This window comes from Prosopis cineraria, unplaced genomic scaffold (assembly GCF_029017545.1).
Source record: "Prosopis cineraria cultivar Desert tree isolate PC_DT_omini unplaced genomic scaffold, ASM2901754v1 PC1, whole genome shotgun sequence".
Taxonomy (NCBI): domain Eukaryota; kingdom Viridiplantae; phylum Streptophyta; class Magnoliopsida; order Fabales; family Fabaceae; genus Prosopis; species Prosopis cineraria.
Window position 1 is genome coordinate 51,343,696 of NW_026555332.1, and position 22,292 is coordinate 51,365,987.

Here is a 22,292-nt window from a genome sequence, read left to right on the forward strand (position 1 = left end):
CTATTTCTCAATTCTTAATGTTGAACTCACATAATTTTACAGGAAAACTTTTTAGCCGCCGGTAAAGTATAGCCTGCGGGATGGTAAAATGCAACGACATAGGACAATAACGAAATTGTCTGGGAAATGTTGAATTTATTGACATCTTCTGCTTCTTCGGTAGAGAGGCCTTCTTTTCGTTTCTCTCATCAATCACAGGTCAAGCACAAACTTTATATTCGCATAAATGATACCACTAACAAACAAAACACCACAGCTGATGAAGAAAGAGGCTCCTCTGTTGGAGTTACCAGAATCGATCTTGGATAATATTATTGAAAGTCTTTCACCAATTGAACTATGTATCATGTCAGAGGTATTGCACTTCTTTGATGCGCAAATGTAGCAGTAATATGCTGTGGGAGAAACACGTACAACGTAGGTGGGGAGACTACTTGGTGATGTGGCTTCCAGAGAGTGGCAATTTCATATGATAAGGATATGAATAGAGAAAACCCCTCACTATTAGTGTATACTAGTATGGTGTAGTGATTAGTTTAGTTTCTGTTAACCTGTTATATAAATTTAATATTTCAGTTGTAATTAGTTAAGGTCCACTTATGACAACGTGTACCAGTCAGCTAGTCACGAGAATCACTACATGAGAATGTACACACTCATTCATCATTAAATAAGATTTTCGCTTTGGTGCTATCGTTCTTTTCTCTCTTTCTTGGCACTCACTAGAAACGAATCCAAATGGATTATTAGGATCATTTACTGGTGCTTAGCTTGGCATTTTTTATGCCTTTGTTCGTGTGTGTGTCTGTGTGTTTGGAAAATCCTGTAGACATTATTACTATCGAATTATTCCCATTTGGTTCACTATCCTTATGCCTTGGTTCACTATCTTCGCTGTTTTTTCTAAGAACCAGACTGATGATGAGTTAGAAAAGCCCACCTCCTGTGGCTGCTTGGCTCCTTGTGCTGCTCCTTATTATTCCCATTTGGCTCACTATCTTTAACCATTGTCTTGTGTGGTGGAAGCCAACAAGGTGACAAAGCAACTTGGTGACACTTATGGCGTTCTTGTTCATGACTTCATGCTTTAATTTACGCAAAAACCTTCGAATTCCTTGAATGAGGTAATCCTCTTTCTCCTACTTGTTTCTAACATAAAAACTATATACCTATATTCTTTCAAGGGTCTGAGATTACAGTAGCTTCGTTTGCAGAGTTGAGTAATTTGAGATCTAGTGATGGCAATATGATTCAAGAAAAATTCACGATACCTCTCTCAGATTAAATTCGCAATAGCTCTCTATTAAACTTTGCATCCTGATATTTCAATTATGTAGAAGCAGGTGGATTACAAATGAATATGTCTATCCTGTTTTGCAAATGCATGCTTGTATTTCTTTTCCCCCTTTCAACTTAAGGCTTTTGCAGTTACATATGACATGGAAAATTACCTGATCTAAAGTGTACGTGTAGACTAGTGCATATAAAATGTTTCCTTTCTTTTGATGTCGATACTTAGGTTTTTATATATGATACTTGGATATGTAGGACTGTCCTCATAGTTTATCTTATACTGTGGCCACCATGTCATTGTTAAAGAAAGATTTACAGTCGAAAGAGAAGAAGGAAGTGGAACGCAAGATTTCCCTCTTAGATTTTCCTGAACCAATCTTGGAACGCATTCTTCAGTGCTTGGCAGCAGCTGAATTATGCACACTAGCACATGTGTGCTCTTCTTTGAGAGTTAGATGTAGAATTGATCCTTTGTGGGAAAAGCATATAAAACGTAAATGGGGGAAATTAATTGGCAATGTTGCTTATCAGGAATGGAAATGGCATTTAGCAACAAGGGAGAGAGAAAATTATTTTGGCCAACAAATTCAAAAAGGATCGTTGGGATCAATCTCAGGTGTTTGGCCAAATATTTGCCTTGGATCATTTTTAGAACACTGCAAGCCGCCTGGTAATTCACTGTCAGAACACTCAATGATGGCTTGGTATTTCTGTATTGAGAAAGGCAAATTCTGGTTCCCTGCTCAAGTCTATAAGGTAATTTTTTAAGGCCATTTTTTTATATATTGCCAAATGATAAGTTTATCTGTTTGGTACAGGGTGGAAATTATATGCTATGTTGTTACGAGGCCTTGCTCAGTTATAATTGCAGAACAGGCATATTTAGGGCTAGGTATTGAATGTACTTCCTTCAAGTTATACAATGTACAACTATATTTTTGAAGAATCATAGGGAGTGCTCTCAAAAGAAGATAGCCCTATCGTAATTAAGCTTTGGTACCAGTGGGGCTATGAATAAAGAGCATCTCAAAAGGTTTGGATCTAGAATTACAAAATGATCGTATAAGTGGGTTTGATAATTGACACCATATGTTAATCTGACATGTCAAGGCATCCTAAGCCCAAAGCATCAAAGACTTGCGTGCTTGACTTGATTAAAACCTTAATGATTATTCACGCTTGACTCAAGTTCCAATTGTTATCAAACTTTGATACTACTAATTGTAAATATGTTTTAGGTGAGAATCCCAAGGGAAGCCTAATTCCCTGAAAAGCAGAATGACCCTGTATATATATAGTAATCAAGATCTAAAATCATGTAAAGGCCACATGAAGCTTCTCAAAACTTTGGTTTGGGGAGAGCATATTCCAAAAAATAGAAGAATCTTCCCAACAACTTCATTGAAAAGTGTGATTGTACTACTTTCTAAACATAGAGTCTCAGAGTACTAAACTTTATATTAAATGCCTTTATTAAACTCAAAATTACTGTAATCTTTTAGGTCTCGGTATTCTGGTTGGCGAGTGGTGGAAGAGAGTATTAAATGGAACAGGTTGCGAGCAACTTCAACTCAGATTCCGCATGATCTTCATATTAATTGTTTGGATGACTTGAAGCCTGGGGATCATATAGAAGTCCGGTGGAGATCATGTAAAGATCGCCCCTACGGTACTACCTCCACTTTTATACATTGAAATATAGTACGGTACTGCTTATTTATTTCAATGGAAAAAGAAAAAGCTCTTCATCATCCTCAATGCTTCATCAAACACTTACGCAATAATAGTATATATATATTCACAGCATCGTTAAATTTTGCATTATATTTTACATTTTATTTTGTGTTTTTTAATTAATGGCTTTGATATCACCTCCATTTTGTTCCTTATGATGAATGTCCTGTAGAATGGTGGTATGCTACTGTTGGTCACTTGGAATCGTGCAAAGAAGATGATCACTGCCGTTGTCACGTAAGCGGTGAGATACTTTTCTTATCATCATTTAAATGATGATATAACTATTTGTTGATTTTTATGGTTAAAAAAATTATATTGAAACTAACCCAAATAGCATGATAACTAGACCTCGATGCAAGCTTTTTAGTTTATTTTCATATTTTAGAAAATTTTAGATTACAGGATCATGTATAGTAACTGTTATCTTACTGGAATTGCCCACCTCCCCCCCCCCCCGAAAAAAAAAAACCACACACACACACACACACTCTTATATTGTACAGATATAGAATGGTCTTATTTCCATCAAATTTTGGCATTAAACTGACATATTGTATTGCTCAATTACAATTAGGTTCGTTGATCATTGGGTTCATACACTACTCTGCCGGTGCCCTATACAGACGAATAGCGTTAAACAGAATGAACCACGAGGAACAAATAAACATAGGAGGTGGCTTTTATGGTGGAATCAGAAAGCTTCATAATGATGAAATTGAAAAGTGGAAGGAGCTTTGGCCAGCTATTGTTGTGTAGAGTGTCAAGACTTGAGAGCTGAGCAATATCTATATATGTACAAGTAAATATTCATATAAGACGTGAATAATTTGACTTGTTATACTCTCATATTTCATGTAATGCGTGAGACATACAGTACTTATGTTTTTTTTTTTGTGCGAAGTTATACAATATTTGTGTCAAAAAGATGTGATGAAATGAACCAGATAAAGTTAGCCGAGTAGAAGGTGCTTTTTATCGCTTAAGGAAGTGGCTGAGTTTTGAATCTCAACTTTCATATATGTAATGAACGGAATGTTGATGTTACTTCCACATGCTTGTTTGGAATATTCAAATAATAAAATAATTTCAAGCATAATACAGGTTTTCTAGTAGTATGCGATATGCATTATGATCTTGTATGTTTCCAATATACATTAAAAGATTTTTAAATAATAATTTTATAATTATTTTAGACAATTGATATGCATTGCTATCTTTTTGTGAGTTCTTAATTTCAAAGAACTAAGGTATGTCTGTTATTCTATTATAATATGATGAACAAAGTTCAAATCATATTTTTAAAAATATGTTTATATTTAATTTAGTATTCATTGTTACCTTTAATAGGAAGTCACCCATAAAAAATAAAAAAAAATATCTTGAATGAGAGATAAACATTATCATTTAAAGATATCAAAGTGAAAGGGGAAGAAAGGGATCGCTTGCTTGTATAGAGGAATTAGATGAAGTCTCAAATTGAAGTAGTACTAAAACACCATCTTCCTGCATCCTAGACTACGTCAGGTACATTTGGGATGATATATGTGTGTGTAGGGAGAATGACATAGAAATCTCAAGAGGATCAATTAATTCAAATTAAGTTTTAAGTTTCAAATTATAAGAATTTGTAAGTTCGGTTCTTAATTTTGTAATTTTATTGTAATAAATTTATAATTTATATTTTAAATTTTAACAGAGAAAAGAAAATTGTTTATTTTTTAATCATATTAAAATTTGAAAAATAAGTTGTAAATTTTTAGAGTTTGGCACTTGAGATCTAATTTGAATTAATTATTCTTCTTGAGACTTATATATCATTCTCCCTATATATTTTTTTTAATACAAAAATTTGTCGTATTCTAATATGCTCCAACTAATTAAATTTGTAGAAAATGAAAATGTTGAAGGTTTCTAATAAATGTTTCTTGCTTGTTCAGTTCGTCCGGGCTTCTTTGAGTTGATCAAGATGTGGAAATTTTAAAACTACTACCATTGACAAGTTCTCTCCCCGCTAATTATTAAATAGTGATTAGAGCTTTCGTATATCTTTCAGTGAAATACACACGCTCTATATTTTAGTCCACATAGTAGATAGTGACAACATATATTAATCAGAATTGCGTCACATCTCATAGCAGAAAAGCGGCCAATTTGAGATCATACAACAGCAGTATTCAATTCTATTTCTCAATTCCTAACGCTGAACTCACATTGTTTTACACGAAAACTTTTTAGCCGGCGGAAAGTAGCCTGTGGGATGGGTAAAAAACAACGACATAGGACAATAACGAAATTATCTGGGAAATGCTGAATATATTGACACATTCTGCTTCTTCAGTAGAGAGGCTTTTTTTTTTTTTTTTCTTTTTTCCTTCTCCCGTCAATTTAGCACAGGTCAAGCACAAAATTTATTTTCACATTAAATGATGCCATTAATTACAAACGAAGCACCGCAGCTGATGAAGAAAGAGGCTTCTCTGTTGGAGTTACCAGAAGCCATCTTGGATAACATTCTTGAGAGACTTTCGCCAATTGAACTATGTAGCATGTCCGAGGTGTGCACTTGTTTGATTGGCAGATGCAGGAGTAATGTATTGTGGGAGAAACACGTACAACGTAGGTGGGGAAGACTCCTTGGTGATGTGGCTTACAGAGAGTGGCAATTTCATGTGATGAGGATAATGAATAAAGAAAGCCCCTCACTACAAAGGAATCCAGAGGGATTATTAGGATCATTTACTGGTGCTTGGCCTTTTTTATGCCTTTGTTCATATTTGGAAAATCCTGGAGACTTGGCTAGTTTATTACTATCGAATTATTCCAACATGGCTTTGTATGTATCTCTTCAGAGGGGTCGATTTTGGTTCCCTGCTCAAGTGTACAGGATGACGCCGGCAAGTTATTTTACTCATGAACTCTTCCTTTTGTTCTTATATCTTTACAATCTCTGCCGCTAAATTGAAATATTATATTTTATATATTACAATGATTAGTTTCAGCTTCCAAGGCGATATAATGGGCTGCTCAGCTATGAACATGTTTCAAACACCTTTCAAGCAAGGTACCGTTGAGATCTATAGTTGGGCTTGTTTCTCAAAATTTAGGAAAGGTCATCACTTGCGTGATCCAATAATGTTATACCTTTATTCTTAAAAGTTTTCAAGAGTTGCTTATTGTTGTAGGTGTCCAACGGACGAGTGGCGATTGATTGAGAAAAATATAACATGGGATCGGTTGAGACTACCCCCGATTCACACTTCTCCATATACTCTTTATGTGTCCAATAACAATGATTTGAAACCTGGTGATCATGTTGAGGTCCAAATGAGAAAAGGGAGCAGAACTTATGGTGATAGTTTATTTTGTTTTAACGATCACTTCACTATATTTTGGGATCCATAATAGTATCGATCAATTTAATCTCCATTTGAAGTTAGGACTTTAATCATAAATTAATTATGAATGGGATGTAGATTGGTGCTATGGTGTTATCGATCACTTGGAATCATGTGATAAAGACATGAACAATCATTGCAGTTGTGAGCATAGCGGTAAGTTAAAATCATTTATTGGTGTTGGCAAAAAAGTATGTGAGTGTGTTTGCGTGTGAGATATATATGAAATAAAGTAATAAACTATAATAATGATAATATTTTGATTTATGTTGCGTTGACAGAAATGCTAGTGGTGTCGTTCAAGCTTCAATACTCACAATGGAAATCGATAGCGATAAAAAAAGAGGCGAATGGGGAACAAAAAATTGGACTTTGGAAGATTGGAGGAATTAGAAAACTGGAAGACTTGGAGGATATTCGGAGATGGAACACCGAGCACCATATGCAGATCTCAAGCTTATCTTATTATGTATAGCATCTTTTATTTGTATTTTATACTGCGAAGGTTCACATTATAGGATCCATTGATCTCATCTGGCTTGTTTTATATGTGAACTGGTTTGTTCACCTTAAATGTAAATTATAATAATGATTTTCAGTACTTTTTTTTTTCCCATGAGAAGGGCAAGCCGAAGCTTGAATGACAATAAGGTCACCAAAATAATAATAATAATAATAATAATAATAATAATAATAATAATAATAATAACCACCAGAGCGACAGCTCTTTTCCCTATTGAAGATATCCAAAAAAATTGGTACTTCCGTTAGAATTTGAATTCCTTGCACAGCATTAAACGCCTTCTAACTAATGAATCAGTACAACAGATTCAGTTCTAGCCCGTGATTTTCAATATATACTTTTTAACAAGGGTTAATGGCAATAAAATATTTTCAAAATACGCAAATGAAAAATAAATACTAGAAAATGTGATAATTATTATCTAGTTTCTTGAAACTCATTTAGCATTTTATTTTTTGTGAAATGACATATCTACCCCTTTCTTCCTCTCTCCCCTTCTCACCCTAGCTTCTCTCTCTCTCCCTCTCTCTCATCCTCTGCCTTTGTGCAGAGTACAAAGATTACGGAGAAGACAGGTTTCTTGGCTTTGTGGCATCGCGTACTTCCCATTGACAAGGTGAAAAACCGCCCTATTGCAAGGAGCACTCCGCGGAGCAGTTTAGGCTTTTTTAGTTTGCTGTTTGTCCATTTTCAATCTTCAACTCAATAAGTTAATCGCCAACCCGTGGATACCTCGCTGCCCCTTCTCTCTTGCTAGTTGTGAAGGAAATTTTCATTATTGTCCCAACAAATGGGACATTTTCAATTTCTCGTTGCAAATGATTTCTTTCAATTTGATCCATCCATTATTATAGTGATGCCACACTTAACATATTTGATGGCTTTGAGTAATTGAGTTAAACAAATACAGAGTTAGTGCCGTAAGTTTCCAAGTGAACAATTTGTTATCTTTCAGAAAATGAGATATCACATTGAAAGAAATTATTTATAGTGGACAAAATCCAAAATGCAGTACTTATCTATCAATGGCGCCAATAGAGTTTCGTCTTTTACTAATGCTTGTAACATGAAGGGAGGATGAAAAAGTGACGTAATGAATACGGTGCAGGTACAATTTTCTTTTGTTTCCTGTATATGAATTGAAATTGGGAACGTCTTCAAAGTTGGTCGCAGTCTAAATCAGACTTGAGGAGGAGGGGTTGCAAATATATGTAGGGTAGTTGAAGAAGGTAATAGGCATGAGATCCCGACTGGAGTTCGAACGGTGGAATTGATGGAACAAGAAAAATTAAGATCTTCTTCCTCCCCATGTCTTTGGCTAGATTAGAGACAGAGAGGGGGGATTGGGTGAGGAAGAGAGAGAGGAAGCCACCACGGTGAGAAAGAAAGAGGGAGAGAAGGGGAGCAAACACATCATTTCACAAGAAATCCAAATGCCAAACAAATTTCAAGGGATTAGAAAATAATTATCACATCTTACCGTGCTTATTTGTTATTTATATATTTTGAGAGTGTTTGATAATTATTTTTTCCTTTTAATAACGTGCATGCTCAATCAAGAGAATGTTCTCTATTATTGTTGTTGTTATAAAAATTGTATTTTAAATAAATTATTTTAATTAATGGAATGACAAATATTTTAAAATTAGTATAAAAATATTCATAATAAGTAACCACCAAACATTAAATTTTCCACAGGATAGCTCTTGAGTATTTTAAATTATGTCATGCATATTATATTAAGACACCCAATGCTTGCTGTCTTGTCTCTGTGGTTCGCTGCAATGCTTCAAACCACACAGCACAGGTTCGAGAGTTTCCATGCCAAAATAGAATACAGTAAGACACTCATTGGTGGTTTTTACTATAATATATTTGATAGAATATTAATTATATTTTTAATACTATCTTTATTTTAAATTCATTAACTACGAAAGAGATCATATAATGCTAATTTCAAAATTCTTCCTTTAAACAAGAGTAAAGGTTAAAGTTTCAAATTGAATTAAGGAGGGAAACAAGTTTACATGTAGGGGGTACAAATACAAGTTTATTATATCTTTAAATAAAATTAACGATTTAATTATTTTTTTTATTTTAATGAGGTGATTAAAAATGCCTTGTAATAGAAATAGGAAAAAGTACGTGACTGTATATAAGTATATTTATTTTATTAAAATATTATTGTAGCACTGCTAATAAATAACTCAAATTGGCCGGAATTTATGGACTACATGCGGATAATATTTTCTTGAAGTGTCCTTGAAGGGACAAAAAAGAATGGTATTATTTTGAAAAGGAAATTTATTTTTTTAATGCGTGAATGGAACTCTAAAATCAATATTTATTTTAAGTCAGTTCCTTGACGACGCAAGTATTGATTGGCTTTCTACATTTAATTATATAATTAGTTGAGACTGAGTGTGTGTTTGGATTTATACAATTCATCGCGCATTAATTTAGATTTGACCGGACAAGCTAAATATTAATGAGCCTTTTAAATTTGACGGCTAATGGGGAGAAGGTGATGATTAACACTTAGAATTGCTGATAAACAGATCTTGCATACATTCACTCTCTTTCAAGTCGTAACCCCATTTTTCTTAATTATTTTTATTAATCCTATTTGTAAATTATTTTTAACATATTTCATCATAATTAATGAAAATTTTAAATTTTATTAACTTTGTTTTAAAATTTAATAAGTTTTTATTTTTATTCTTAATAAATGCTCTTAAATTTCATTAATAGTATTTTTATTTAAAGCATTTAATAAGAGCAAAACTATAAAAATAAACATTAAAAATTGACAAATGCCTTATAAATAGAATTAAATTTTTTTTTTTTTTACCTTATAAATAGGATCAGAAAACTATATTGTTATTTAAACGCAATGTTTTATATGAAAATTTAGTGAAGCATGCAAACAAGATGGTAGTCTATGCGATGGATAACACAAACAGGCTCAAAACACACACACACACATTTGTCCATAGTTATAGTGATAACAAATATTAATTAAACATTTCATGTATCCAATATTATATCATTATTAACGTGAAACGTTTATCAATAAATGAGTTATAAGCGTTCTTTAAATTTAGAGGCATATCCTGACTTTAACTAGCTCCAAAACCCTACTCATATATATATATATATATATATATAATTTTATAATTTTTTAATTGGATAAGAAAATATTATTAAGCAACATTGGGTACATCACTTACTAGAAAGGCAGACAACGGACATTCTATTTGTTTATGTTTTGGCCTAGAAAATATCTATTTTTTGACGTCATTATTTATTCACATTGTTTCGAACGAAAACTTTTATACCCGACAAAGGCATGCAGACAATATAGTAGCCTTCACAATGAGTAAAAAACAAAGAGAAAAGAAAGAAATTATCACTAGTAAAGGTCTGGCCGTGAATGAAATTGTTGAATTTGAATATCCTGGTTCTTCAATATCAGAGGCTTTGTCCTGTTTCGCTTATCAAGCACAAGTCAAGAACAAAACTTATACTCACATTAATGATATATTAGCAAGCCATTTACAAACAAAGCACCACAGCTGATGAAGAAAGAGGCTTCTCTGTTGGAGTTACCAGAACCCATCTTGGATAACATTCTTGAGAGACTTTCACCAAGTGAACTATGTAGCATGTCCGAGGTGTGCACTTGTTTGATGCGCAGATGCAGGAGTAATGAAATGTGGGAGAAACACGTACAACGTAGGTGGGGAAGACTACTTGGTGATGTGGCTTACAGAGAGTGGCAATTTCATACGATGAGGATAATGAATAAAGAAAGCCCCTCGCTACAAACTAATCCAAATGGATTATTAGGATCATTTACTGGTGCTTGGCCTTCTTTATGCCTTTGTTCGTATTTGGAAAATCCTGGAAACTTGACTAGTTTATTACTATCGACTTATTCCAACATGGCTCTGTATATTTCTCTTCAGAGTGGTCGATTTTGGTTCCCTGCTCAAGTGTACAGGATGACACCGGCAAGTTATTTTACTCATTCACTCTTCTTTATGTTGTAATCTTTATAATTTCTGTGCCTAAATTGAAGTGTTAGATCATATGATTATTACTTTCAGCTTCCAAGGCGATATAATGCACTGCTCAGCTATGATCATATTTCAAACACCTTTCAAGCAAGGTAATGTTGAGATATAGTTGGGTTGTTGCTCAAAATTTATAAATGAACTTCCTTAATTAATCTAATGCTTTACCTTTATTCTTAAAAATCTTCAAAAGTTTTTTTTTTTTCTTTGGTATAGGTGTCCAACAGACGAGTGGCGACTGATTGAGAAAAATATAACATGGGATCTGCTGAGATTATTGCCCCCAATTGACGCTTCTCCATATACTCTTTACATGTCCAATAATAATGATCTGAAACCCGGTGATCATGTTGAGGTCCAGATGAGAAAAGGCAGCCGAATTTATGGTAATAGTTTTTTTTTTTTTTGTAATAATAAATTATTCACCATCTTATCTGTGATTGAGTTAGTATTGATCAATTTCATTTCATTTTACTCGAAATTAGCAAGTATTAACCCTAAATTACGAATGAGATGTAGATTGGTACTATGGTGTTATTGGTCACTTGGAATCATGTGATGAAGATAGGAATGATCATTGCAGTTGCCAACATAGCGGTAAGTAGAATCATTTACATACAAGTAAATTAAAGTAGTGAAGGTAGGAGGAGGGTGTGTGTAGTGAATGAAACAGATGATTAAACTTTGATTGTATGTTATTTTGATAGAAACTTTGGTGGTGGTGTTCAAACTACAACTTGGAGATCACTCACGATCGAAATCAATATTAATGAACAGACAGATGAATGGGGAACAAAAAGCTAGACTGTGGAGATATGGAGGAATTAGAAAACTGGAAAGCTTGGAGGATATTCGAAGCTGGAATACCGAATATCCTATGCAGTTCAAATCTTAGGCTTGCCCTTTTATTTAATTTATAGTATCGTTGAGAATATAGTTTAAAGCTTAACCGTTTTATTCTATATATGTGAGATGGTTTGTTTAGCTTGAATATATGTGAATTGTAATCACAGTCCTTGGTTTGTTTATGCTCTATCTCTCGATGATTTCAATATTTCTCCTTTATATTTATGTTTATTTTTTATTTGTTTATTATTTGCAAGAAAAATTTGAAGTCTCAAGATTTAATGATTTATAGTTGGTCCCCTTAATTTCTTCTCTAGTAATACGAGGAATTCATATTTATCATGAATATGGTATAATAATTATTAATTTTATATCGAATGATATTAGTACATTCTTTTTTTACAAGAATATTTTGTGCATTCTATTGTATCAATTATCTCATTGCCATAACCGTTGATAAAATATATGCATGATTTCATATAATTAAAAAAATGATACTAATAAAATTCATAATATATTGTCTTATATTTGTAATTTATTAAAGAGAAGTGGATTTTTTTATCTTCTAACCTTATATAACATTTCAATTTAGTCATTTAATATTATACAGTATCTTTGCAATCTTCTAACACTAAAACTATTATAAATCATTTAGTCTTAATGATTATTTTTGTGTCAGTTATTGTTATTATAAAAAATCAAATTTAATATATCAAAATTTGGTAATGTTCTATTAACATTTAAAAGTCTAATATTGACATTTTTTTTCTTAATAAGACTAATGTTATTAGAGTTAGAGAATTAAAAATATATTTTATAAAATGAAAAGATAAACCTTGTATGAAGTTAATTGAAAAATTAAAGCTACACTATCGCCTTTATTAATTATAGTTGAAAGTTTATCGCGCGCGCGCGTATTTAAATCACACCAGTTCAGGTGTTTAGTTGAGATATCCTTACATAACTGTGTTCTCCATTTAAACTATGCTCGTTTTTTAGTTTCTCGCTTCCACGCCTTCTCATATGTTATCCCAATTCTCATACATAATTGTTTACCGCAGATAGGAGATTATATAAGGATATATCAGCCAATTTAATAACGATATGACGAGGTTCCAATTTGGGCGCATCTTGTTACGGCAGCACGATCCAACTGGATTGGCCGGCATTTTACGGAAGGAAATGACAAGAATAATCGACATAGAATTCATCTTTTACATTCTTTACGTTGTTGTCACGTTGAACAAGCTGTCAAGCTTCATCAACAAATTTTTGGGATCAGAAATTTCGTTCAGCCCAGGCTAGAATATGTATTCTTGATTTTTGTGTTAATTTTTATTATAAATTACCACATATTATATTCTATGGCATGTACAGGAGAAATAATAATTTAAAAATTTCTTGGAGTCTGTACTTATTCTTTTAACATATTTAAACCATATTAAAATATGCAGAGAAATAATAGACCATCAAAAAAATTGAAAACTAAGTAAAGTTACATATATAGAAGCGATTGTTCCAATGTGAGAAAATGTTAAAAAAAAAAAAGTCTAATGAGCTGCAACATTCATTTCAAGCTTGGGAGTATTGAGACTCCTATTTTATATTTCATATTACTTGACGATTACGTGTCACAATTGAATACATTATTATGGCCTTGTGAATTCTAATAATCAAGCAAGAATGCATGGGCTGCGATTCATGTATAGTGCTGTTATATTGCTTCTCCTGCTTACACGCTAGCTTATCAGAAACACGCATAGAAAGAAGTTGTATGTCATGAAGAAGAAAGCGACAAGTAATAATTGCTTTCTAGATTTGCCAGAATCAAGCTTAGACTGCATTCTAAAACATCTTTCACCATCGGAATTGTGTGTAACCTCGGAAGTATGCGTGATCCTGAGGAAGAGATGCTCAGCTGATGATCTCTGGAAACAACACATCCAACGAAAATGGGGTCCACTCTTAGGGGAGGAGGTTTATAAGGAGTGGCAAGTGCATATAACATCAGCAAAACAAGATAACTCTCTGGAGATCGATCACAATGGATCAGTGGGAACTATTAGTGGTGATTGGCCACGTCTCTCTCTCGGTTCATATTTGGAAGACTCTGTAAGGCTTAGAGGTTCATTATCAAATCATTTCATGAAAGCTTTATATTTTTCTCTAGAGAGTGGCAAGTTCTGGTTTCCGGCTCAATTTTACAGGGTAAGATTGCTTTATTTCTTACAAACTTTTGGATTCTTCTTAAAAGAAGAAGAAGCACAGTCTCTATAACTGATGTAAAATTAAGTGTTGCAGGGAAATAGATTTGTATCTTGCTGCGATGGCTTACTTAGGTATAACGCTAAATCTGATTCCTTTCAAGTACGGTAAGCAGCAAGCTCTTTCTCTGCGAGACTGTAATTGATCTCCTGTAAAATTATTACCAAGTCATGACTTGGTCTTTACTAAGACGAATAAATATTAATTTCGGACGCAGACGTAAAGAAGGTGGTTGGCGGTTACAAGAGGAAAACATAGGATGGGATATGGTGAGAGCATCACCTGTTGAAATTCCTCCAAATGTTCTTCATGTCTCTGATCTCAGCAATTTGAAACCCGGGGATCACATTGAAATCCAGTGTAGATCATCAAGACAAGCATCTTATGGTACGCTTGCCTCTAAACTATGATGTTTAATTATTAATTAAAAAGTTGATCATAACTTGTAATGGTTTTGCTGGAAATCAAGTTAATTATTAGTAAATATGAGAATATGTTATAGACTGAGAAAGAGTTCATAAATAAAAGGTCCATGAAGCTATCATTGCTTCAATAAGAATCTTGTTCTTGATTTAATTTCTCTTTAATTCCTCAATTTTAAGATATACACCCTCTGGTTTATTTATATATAAGTTACTTTTAACAAAAATTAATTTATTCCTATTAAATGCATCATCTTCAAATTAATTTTTCTCTCTTAGGTAACATTCTAATTACTTTACTTTTGAAAACTTTTGAAAGGTTAAAATTGAAAGAAAGTAAATTAATTAACGATCTATTTTTTATACAAATTAAAGTCACTAATAAAAAGGATCACATATTTCTTCTACAACGAGGCTTGTATGTAAAAGCGAAAGGAGTACATGATTTGCGAGAGAGCGTTGGTACCAATTGTCTTATGATATGCAGATTGGGCGTATGCTACCATAGGACACCTGGAAACATGTGATGATGAGAATGAGAATAATCATTGTGGGTGCGGCCGAAATGGTAAGATTGTATAATGGCTTTGTGGTTTTAAGGATTGTGTACTTGAAATGGTGCTGTGGGCATCAATTATATTGTTAAGTGTGTGACAGACTTGGTGGTGGTGGAGTTCAAACAGTATGCTCCAAGATCTCGACTGAGACGCCTAGTGCTTAGCAGAAACAACTACCGGGAGCATGATGGTGGAATGGCTTGCTTGTTTGGAGGAATTAGGAAAATTCATAGCCAACAACACATTGATGCCTGGACAAAAATCTTTCCTCCACATCACGTACCTAAAATTTAGAGTTTGACCTCATTATATTGCTTATCTCTGGCGAGACTCCAGGCAAATAGGATAAATAATCTAAATGCTTCATGAATATGCGTTGAAAGGAGGAAGAGAAAAGGGTTAAGCCCCCATTCATGTCCACGAACTTTTCACGTATGGTTCTGCGGGTGTATTGAATTCGATTTTGGATCATTTTTGTCAAAAAATTATTTTTACATACTTATTGAATTGGCATATGATACTAGATTTTATACATGCTGCGTTACTCTATTTGACAGGTGCCTGACGTTATTATATGTGGTGGGGCTTTCCCCCGGCTCCGCCACGGCCAATTGATGATCCCCTAAGGTAAATTATATTTTTTTATTTTTACATAGACATGATTTTTCTTATCAAAATCATTTTCAAATCTTGCTTGCTATTTTTATATCTCTTTATCCATGTTCTTGTATGTTTTCATAGGATATCAAACACAAGGAGTCAATCACATCGAAGAGGAAGGTGTACTGCGACTTCTTGATGAGTTCAATCAATGTTAGTTAAATTCCATTTCAACCAAATGTTAGCTCCGTTTATTTCAGTGTAATATTAATCCTTCGTTCATATTGGCCTATTTAACTTCTTTTTTTTTTTTTTGGAGAACTAGAAGAAAGGCATCTGTACACAGTTGCTTCCAATTTTTCAGTAAATAATCATACACACACACAGACACTTAAATAGGCTAACACTGATCTCATTCATGTTCGTCTCACTTCGGAGTACAAAATAGTGCCGTTTAATTAAATCATATATATAAGAAAGTCAAGTAAATTGTTTTCTACAAAAAACAAAAAACAAATAAGCTAAATATAAGCCTTAAGAGTTAATGAAATGGATATAATGATAAAAAGATGATGATTAATAAACAGATCCTATGTTCACTCACTCTCAAGTCGTCTTCCCTTCTTCCATCTCTGAATCGAGCAAATATTAGCACGACACAAGGATTCCTAACTTTGTCTTATATTAAGGAAGGCAATGAATTTAGCTTCTCATCATATATTGATGTCTCTATATTTGAAGCCCAATCACAAAAATTTAGATTAAAATAATATGGGGAAAAATATTAACAAAGTGTTGATCTCTTGAGGAGTTTTCCAACATCATTAACTGCATGATACTGTAATTTTGCCTGTTAACTTTAAAAAATAGGCAAAAAAAACTCTAAAATATATATATAATGTAAGTTAGATGTCAGTTAACTAAAAACCGTGGGGTCTCACATGTTGTATTGGGAGTAAATAGATTGAAGGCAAAAATATCCATAATGTACATATTATAGTATAATTTTGCTCATCAATCCTATAAAAAGCAACGCATAAATCTCAAATCCATAATAGAGAAGTATATATGAGCAAGCATTAATTGTGAATATGTAAAAAAGATTTATATTTTTTCTAACCCCAAGTACAAATATAAAAATAAATGTGTTCAAATTTATCCTGATTGGCAAAAATCTTAGATACATTTTATTCCATCGCACATCACTATCACATAAATACAATTCGTATTAGAATCCATTTAAAAATACAATACGTCCAAACTTTCCCCCGCCCTCCAATTGTCAATCGCATTCTCTCTGCAAAGGACCTCTCAAATGGATCGACACAGGAGAAAGAGAAGGTTCTAGCAAGTGATAAATTTGTTTAATTATTCTTCTCAGACTCTAGCAAGTGATAAAAATTTATTTCCACAACGTATAAATCAGTGGGTTGCGTTTTTCTCATCAGCAGAGAGGGTATTTGTTTTGTTTCTTTTTGTTGAGTAATTCAATAATTATTGTGTCGATCTTTGTCTTTTGGCTCCCATTAAATATTGAGAAAGTTATTAAATGTTAGAATGTCTTATTTTTAAAGCATGTATGAATATATTTAATCGGATTAAAGTTAAATTTTATTAAATTTTTAAATAGGGTTAATGGGATTTAATTTTTTTATAATTTTAGAAAAAATATTAAAAGTGATCTATAAATATAATGAGAGAAAGTATACATATACTCTATGTATGCATGCGCATCTTGGCAGCACTCCAACTGGATTGGCCAGAGTTTTGTGAAGGCAATAACAAGAAGAAGCGACATAGAATTCATCCCTTACATTCTTTAATTAGTTGTTTAATTTGTCACGTTGAACAAACTGCCCAGCTTCATGGACAATTTTTTTTTTTTGTCATAAAGTCTCTTCAGAATTCAGCCCAAGCAAAAATATGTATTTTCAATTTTATATTAATTTTTATTATAAATTAGCTGGATATTTTATTCCATGAGTTATGCTCCTTTCATTTTTTATTATAAAAGAAATTATCATACTTTCTCCGTTAAAAATATAAGGCATTTTTTTAAGAGTTGGATATTTAAAAATGTAAGGTATTTTTAATCTTTTAAGGTGTAATTATTATCTTTTTTTCAAAAGTGCCCCTATTGATAATGACTTTATATTTATTGTAGGGTGTTTAATAGGGGTAAATAAAAGATAGGGTTAGTTAAAAAGTATGTAACTATTTTATTGAGAGATAAGATTCAGTTAAAAATATTTTATATTTTTAAACAAGGGAGTATACTTTATAATTTTTATAAGTAAAAATACAAATTTTGATGAGCAATTATTATCCTTTTTCTTTTCAAATTGCCCATCATATATGGACAGTATCATAGTATCATTAAGTTAAAGGAAAAGGTAAACATGTTAATTATAAGAATATTTTAAACCAAGTTTTTCAATTTCAGACATAATTATTAAGATTAATTAACTTGTTTAAATTGTATGAGTTAATTATTTTTTTATATTTAAAAATGGAGAGAGTAAGGGGGAAATAGTAATTTAGAAATGTATTAATGGAGCCTGTACTTGTCTTTTTTACATTTAACCATATTAAAATATGTAGAGATCTAGAAATAATAAAACATGGGGAAAATTGTAAATAACACGTGGAAGTGCGACTATTCCAATGTGGGGGGAAAAAAGAACGGTCTGACATGAGCTAGCTGCAACGCTCATTTATAGCCTGAGAGTGCTGGGAATATTTTATATTTCATATTACTTCTTGATGCATGTCACAATTGAATGCATCGCATATTATAGCATAGTGAATTCTTAACAAGGAAGAATACAAGGGCTAGCTTGCCCTCTTTGCATGTTAGAAACACGCATCTATGGCATGAAGAACAAAACGACATTTAGTTTTTGCCTCCTAGATTTGCCAGAATCAAGCTTAGACTGCATTCTAAAACATCTTTCACCATCGGAATTGTGTGTAACCTCGGAAGTTTGCGTGGTCCTGAGGAAGAGATGCTCAGCTGATGATCTCTGGAAACAACACATCCAACGAAAATGGGGTCCACTATTAGGAGAGGCAATTTATAAGGAGTGGCAACGGCATATAACATCAGCAAAACAACATAAACCTCTGGGGAACGATCACAGTGGATCAGTGGGAACTATCAGTGGTGATTGGCCACGTCTCTCTCTCGGTTCATATTTGGAAGACTCTGTCAGGCTTAGAGGTTCATTATATCAAGTCATTTCATGAAAGCTCTGTATTTCTCTCTCGAGAGTGGCAAGTTCTGGTTCCCGGCTCAATTTTACAGGGTAAGATTGCTTTATTTCTTAAAAACTCTTGGATTTTTATTCTTTAAAAAGAATCAGCAGCAGCACAGTCTCTGTATGTATTTGATGTAAAATTAAGTGTTTCAGGGCACTGTTTTTGTATCTTGTGGCCATGGCTTAATTAGTTACGACTCTGGATCAGATTCCTTTCACGTACGGTAAGGAACGAGCGCTTCTTCTCTGCCAGACTTCAATTGCTGTCGCAGAATTATATTACTAAGTCATGGTTTAATTTGGTCTTTAAGATGAATATATACAGATATTGACTTCGGATCGATCGGTGCAGAAAAAAAGGTGGTGGCTGAGAGTTATTGGAGAAAAACATAGGACGGGATATGGTGAGAGCACCACCTATCGAAATTCCTCCAAATGCTCTTCATGTCTCTGATCTCAGCAATTTGAAACCTGGGGATCACATTGAAATCCAACGTAGAACATTTATACAAACATCTTATGGTACGCCTTCCTCTAAACTATTATGTTTGTTAATTAAAAAATAGATCATATAACTTGCAATATTGTTTTGATGGGAGTCGAGTTAGTTGATAAGAGAATAAGTTAAACTGAGAAAGATTGTGGCATAAATAAACAGAGGTCCATGAACCTATTCTTTAATTTCTCAACTCAAGATCTATATGTTTCAATCTTATATATAAATTACTTTTAATTGTCTTACCAGAACTAACGAGATGTAATTAATTGATGACATTCAAGAAAAGAAATTCCCATAATTTATAACCCTTATTAAAATGCATAATCTTAAAATATTTTTACTCTCACAAGTAACCTTTTACTCTGGTCATGAAAAATTATGAATGAGTAAAATTGAAAAAAAAATTAACAACTCATTTTTTGTCATTAATAAAATGGACAATAAATTTGTCTTACATGACTTGTATATAGAACTGGAGGGAATATATGATTTACAACAGCTTTTCTGCAAATCCTGTTATGATAAGCAGATGGGCGTATGCTACCATAGGACACCTGGAAACATGTGGTGATGAGAACGATAATCATTGTGGGTGCGACCGGAATGGTGAGATTATATAATGGTTTTGTGGTTTTTAAGGATTGCGTACTTGAAATGGTGCTGTGGGCATTAATTAATTACATAGTTAAGTGGGACAGACTTGGTGGTGGTGGAGTTCAAGCAGTACGCTCCCACGTCTCGACTGAGACGCCGAGTGCTCAGCAGAAACAACCACCGGGAGCACGATGATGGATTGGGTTACTTGTATGGAGGAATCAGGAAGATTCATAGCCAACAACACATTGATGCCTGGACAAAAATCTTTCCCCAACATCACGTACGTACAATTTAGAGTTTGACTTCATCCTTGCTTATCTCAAATTCCTAGCTGGATCTACTCCGGCAAATATGCTTCAAAACGTGTGTTCAAAAGGAGGAAGAAATTCCATAGTCATGTTTAAATAATTTTGTCGAGAATTATTTTTGGGTGCTTATTGTATTAGTATATATACAGTATGATAGTGGCTAGATTTGATACAATGTTAATTCCTCGTTACTGATCTATTTGACAGGTGTCTGAGATTGTTTATATACGTGGGCCTCCATCGCCGCCGCGGTTAATGATGATCCCCTGAGCTAAATTATTTTCCATTATTGTCGTTTTTTTAAAATAGACATGATTTTTATTATCAACATCATTTGCTTGCTTATTAGCTATTTTTTTCTTTTTCTTTTTCATTACTTATAAGCATCTCTCTATTTAGAAAAATAATATTCAAGAAATAATTCAACACTAAATATAGATACTTTTTTTTATAAAAATTTGAACTTGGTTCATCAAGATGATATGAGGGACTAAACCCAATCCCAATTAATTTTCATCGAATGTCAAGCACAAGAAATATCCATCACAGAGGAAGGTGGACTGCTTCTTCTTGCTGCTTCTAATCAATATTAGTTAAATTCCATTTCAACCAAATGTTAGCTCGATTCATGTGAATGTAATCCTAGGCCTGTTTTTTTGAGTGGAACTAGAAGAAAGGCGGCTGCATACACTTGTACCTGATTTCAGTAAACAACCGTACTATAGATTTAGCTATATTAATTTTTTTTATAAAAAAAGTCAAACACGTACAAATAGTTAAACATTAGAAAATATAAGTTAGATGATAATAATATTCAAGAGAAAAAAGGAGCAGTGAAAATATCCAATAAACACGTGTAGCTGCATCATGAAATAGATTTTTATGCGTAGCTATACTAAATAGGATGATTGATTTGAATTAATGCATCAAACTAATGATCAAATCTCATGTTGGTTTCTGGGATAAGCAATGGGGTATTCTAATTAAAGTAACCGGTATCCTGTAGTACGTGTTTGTTTGAGCCCAGTAAATTTGGTCATCCAATACTCCCTCATTGAAAAATAAAAAGTATTTTAAAAAATTAAATATTTAAAATATTAAGTATTTTTAATCTTTTAAAGTATAATTATTATTTTTTAAAAACTATTAAATAAATTATTTTATATTTATTGTAGGGTGAAACATTCTATTAAATAAGGATAAATATATAAAAATAAAATTAATTAAAAATAAGTAATTATTTTATTGAAAGGAAGGGATTTGATTAAAAATGTTTTATATTTTTTAATAGAAGGAATATTAATATCAAAAAAAATCACACACACACACTTAGAGCTTATTTTCAATTAAAATAAGACATAAACTCATATTATTAATATTATTAGCACATTAAAAGTTACTAATCTTGATTTGATCAGATAAAATATACTTCCTTTATTAAAAATGTAAAATATTTTTAATTAAATCTCACCCCATAAAATAGTTACTTATTTTTAAACTAACATTATCTTTTCATATTTACTTATATTAAAGACCCTATAATAAATATAAATTTATTATTATAGGGACACTTTTAGACAAAAAAAAAGGTAATAATTACACTCAAAACTAAAAATGTTTTATATTTTTGAACAATAACTCTTCAAAAAATGTCCTACATTTTTGAATGAAGGAAGTATTAAATATTCAAAACTAAAGACTTAAATCTTACTCCCTCTATTCTATTTATAGGAGAAAAAATTATATTATAAAATTTTAAAAAATTAATTAACTATATTAATTAAGATTAAAAATAAAATAATTAAACTGCAATACCTTTCATTAATTGTATTAATTAGTCTTTATTAATTATTTTTATAACTATAATGAATAAAATTATGAGGGATAATTTAAAAATTTTATAATAAATACTTATTA

General features: G+C 32.4%; 3 protein-coding genes across 3 annotated transcripts; all 3 read left to right on the forward strand.

Annotated features, from left to right (window-relative positions):
* The first annotated feature begins 1,584 nt into the window (after positions 1-1,584).
* On the forward strand, positions 1,585-3,979 carry LOC129302241 (F-box protein At2g26850-like). Its single transcript, XM_054940971.1, has 5 exons — positions 1,585-2,049; positions 2,112-2,185; positions 2,796-2,962; positions 3,200-3,271; positions 3,605-3,979. The coding sequence occupies exons 1-5, from the start codon at positions 1,585-1,587 to the stop codon at positions 3,784-3,786; spliced, it is 960 nt and encodes a 319-aa protein (XP_054796946.1). The 3' UTR covers positions 3,787-3,979.
* A 1,477-nt stretch (positions 3,980-5,456) lies between these two features.
* LOC129302244 (F-box protein At2g26850-like) lies at positions 5,457-6,900 on the forward strand. The gene is made up of 5 exons (XM_054940977.1): positions 5,457-5,924; positions 6,024-6,091; positions 6,213-6,379; positions 6,504-6,581; positions 6,707-6,900. Exons 1-5 carry the CDS (start codon positions 5,457-5,459, stop codon positions 6,898-6,900), a joined length of 975 nt encoding a protein of 324 aa, XP_054796952.1.
* Positions 6,901-10,526: 3,626 nt separating this feature from the next.
* On the forward strand, positions 10,527-11,982 carry LOC129302249 (F-box protein At2g26850-like). The gene is made up of 5 exons (XM_054940987.1): positions 10,527-10,961; positions 11,058-11,119; positions 11,241-11,410; positions 11,544-11,621; positions 11,732-11,982. The coding sequence occupies exons 1-5, from the start codon at positions 10,527-10,529 to the stop codon at positions 11,917-11,919; spliced, it is 933 nt and encodes a 310-aa protein (XP_054796962.1). The 3' UTR covers positions 11,920-11,982.
* The last annotated feature ends 10,310 nt before the right edge of the window (positions 11,983-22,292 follow it).